Source organism: Protobothrops mucrosquamatus, unplaced genomic scaffold, assembly GCF_001527695.2.
Source record: "Protobothrops mucrosquamatus isolate PMUCROS unplaced genomic scaffold, P.Mucros_1.0 scaffold_191, whole genome shotgun sequence".
In the NCBI taxonomy this organism is placed as follows: domain Eukaryota; kingdom Metazoa; phylum Chordata; class Lepidosauria; order Squamata; family Viperidae; genus Protobothrops; species Protobothrops mucrosquamatus.
In genome coordinates this window covers 51,950-54,534 of record NW_015386267.1, presented here as the reverse complement: position 1 = coordinate 54,534, position 2,585 = coordinate 51,950, and the positions used below count along the sequence as shown (strand labels likewise).

At 41.0% G+C, this 2,585-nt stretch overlaps 1 protein-coding gene across 1 annotated transcript in view; it reads right to left on the bottom strand.

Moving 5' to 3' along the window:
* Window positions 1-2,585, bottom strand: part of THAP4 (THAP domain containing 4) — a 24,741-nt gene that overhangs the window by 13,112 nt on the left and 9,044 nt on the right. Inside the window, exon 2 of the mRNA XM_015824491.1 lies at window positions 795-1,948. Coding sequence (XP_015679977.1) covers window positions 795-1,948 — 1,154 coding nt within the window. The remainder of the gene's footprint in view (window positions 1-794; window positions 1,949-2,585) is intronic.

The window sequence follows — 2,585 nt, the reverse complement described above, 5'->3', positions numbered from 1 at the left end:
TAACACGGAGGAGATGGATTGTTTAAGTTTAGAGTTTGGAGTTAGAGATATTAATATTTGTTTACTTGTATTTGAATGTTAGCCTAGGTTTGGTTTGGGAAGTCCGGGGGGTGGGGGGATGGGATAAATCATTGTGTAATACTTGTGATGTATTTCTTCTTTTATGATAAAAACAATAAAATTTTATATTGAAAAAAAAGACTGATATTTTCCACCAATTATGGATACGAGAGGAGTCTATTTGGGGAGAATGGAAATATAACTGATCTTGGTTGGGATTAGGGTAATTAGAGGACATTTAGACAGGATTTCTGCAACTAGTAGTGGCTGCTGAGTAACTCAGGCAAGGGAAGCCAAATGATGGGGAAAGGACATGGGTGAGAAGTGTAAAGCAATGTTTCTCAACCCTGACAATTTTAAGGCATGTGGACTTCAACTCCCAGAATTCTACAGCCAGCAATTCCACAGCCAGCAATTCCACAATTGCTTAAAATTGTCAAGGTTGAGAAACACTGGTGTAAAGACTTAGGAGTGTCTGACTGAATTAAAATGAGAGAGTGATGGGTGAGAATCCTTTCTAGGTAGGCAGGACCAGATCTTGAGAGGAATAGCATTGGAAGAGGATATCGAGGAAGGAGTGACGATCATGATATAGTATTGAGAGAAAGAGATACGGCAAGAGCAAGTGCGAATCTTTCTTGAACAGAAAAAAAAGAAACAGCATATTGTATGCTAGATATTCGCATATTTTGCGATCAATTTTTCTCAGCTGTGAAAGTGCAAAGAATACTAACCACAGTCCTGGGACAATAGGTTGCTCAAGAAGGGGACATTAATCCTCTTCAGCTCATCCAGCTTTTCCTTCAGCTTTCTAACCTGGCTGTCCGAGCGGCTGATCTTTTGCCTCAGCTGCTTTAGCTCTCCGTTCTTCTTTTCTACTTGTTCTTTCAAACAACACACTTGGCTTTTACTTTGCCTAGAGGAGAAACAGTACGAATGAAGGGAATCAATGAGCTTGCATGCTCCTGAAGCAGACATGATGACCTCATTGATTGACATGAGGTTGGCATCAGTCTCTCCCTTCTGACTTACTACAGCTTCTGTGGCTGGTTTAGGGGTCAGATCTGCAGGAGATGCAGACATGCTTTGGGAAGATTTCTGGGGGATAGCAGTAAGAGAAGAAGTAGAGGAGGCTTCTCTAAACCTAGTGTCCTGCTCCATAGGGTTGTTACTACAGTTTGATTCCACACTTCTCCTTAACCTTTTTCTTTCTAGTTGTTCCTTTGGAAATGATGATTTCTCTCTAGTATGTTTGGAGAAAAAGCTGTAAGAATGAAGGGATCCAATAAATTTACATGCACCTGACACCGGAGGTGTGAAGTCATCTTCTGATATACCATTTTTATCAATTTTGAAACTTCCTGGATGGATAACCATTTCAGAATGGTCCTCAATAGAATGTGTTTCTGGCTTATTCTGAGTAACTTTTGTAACTAAGTTATCTGCTAACATTCTTCTAAGGGAACCTTCAAGTTGGACCTGAAAACTCGCCCCCTGCTCAGTCATTGATCCAATTTCAGCTTGAAGAGTCATGTGCTCCATTTTATCAGTTCCTTCCACAAGCAAGTCTTGACCAGATGATAAGGTTCCTTCATCTACTTTCCCATTTCCTTCATTTGATTGATTGCCATTTTTTGGTAGAGTCTGGGTTATTATTTTTCTCTTTCTTTTGACATAACCCCTGCCGTTGCCCCTTGTTTCAGAAATATGGAATATAGTTGGGATGGCGGTGGGTTTCAGTAACCGATGCTGGTCTTCCAACCGTTTTGAAAAGCTGTCCTTAGTGAAGTGTTCACTGCAGAGAAAGGAATATTTGGTGGGAATCCAATTGTCCCGTTGTACTGCTTTCAACCACTGGATTAGTCGTTTTGAATCCTTTAATGGAAACCTTTGAAAAAGTATAAAAAGAGAAAGTTACTATATACATTTCTTTTTCTTTCTTTCTTGGAATCATGAAAATACATAGATGAGGTTAAACTAAAAAAACCTCAATCTTCTAAAAACGTTAGATATAATATACAGGTATAAATAGCATTCATTACATTTTTAGAACCAGTATTTCATAAAGATGCTGAGCTGTTTTAGATTTTGATCTATTCAATAGCTATTTTTATGAAACAATCATTTCCAACAATCAGATTTTAATACAAGATTCATCATCCAAACATTAATCCCAAGTGAATTGGACTTCCGGTGTGCAGGCGACCTCGTCGGACGCAGCCGACAGCTGCCTCCCGCCTGTTTTCGTGTAAAAGCCGTTCTGACAGCAAGCATCAGCTGTCAAACGGCTTGATACCTTTCCCCCGGGCATAAGGGGATCGGTGATCCGCCCGGGGTAGGAGTTGAGTTCCCGAGTCGTCCTATGTGGACGATGTAGGTTAGAACTCCTCCGGAGCCCCGAGGATTCTCCGCGATCCAGGACGCCTTCGCTTCGGCGAAGCTAGAAGCCGCCGACACCGCTGCAACTTAAACTGAACTGTGAGTTATTATATGCAGACAAACCGACCCTGGAAGTTTGTTTCCTA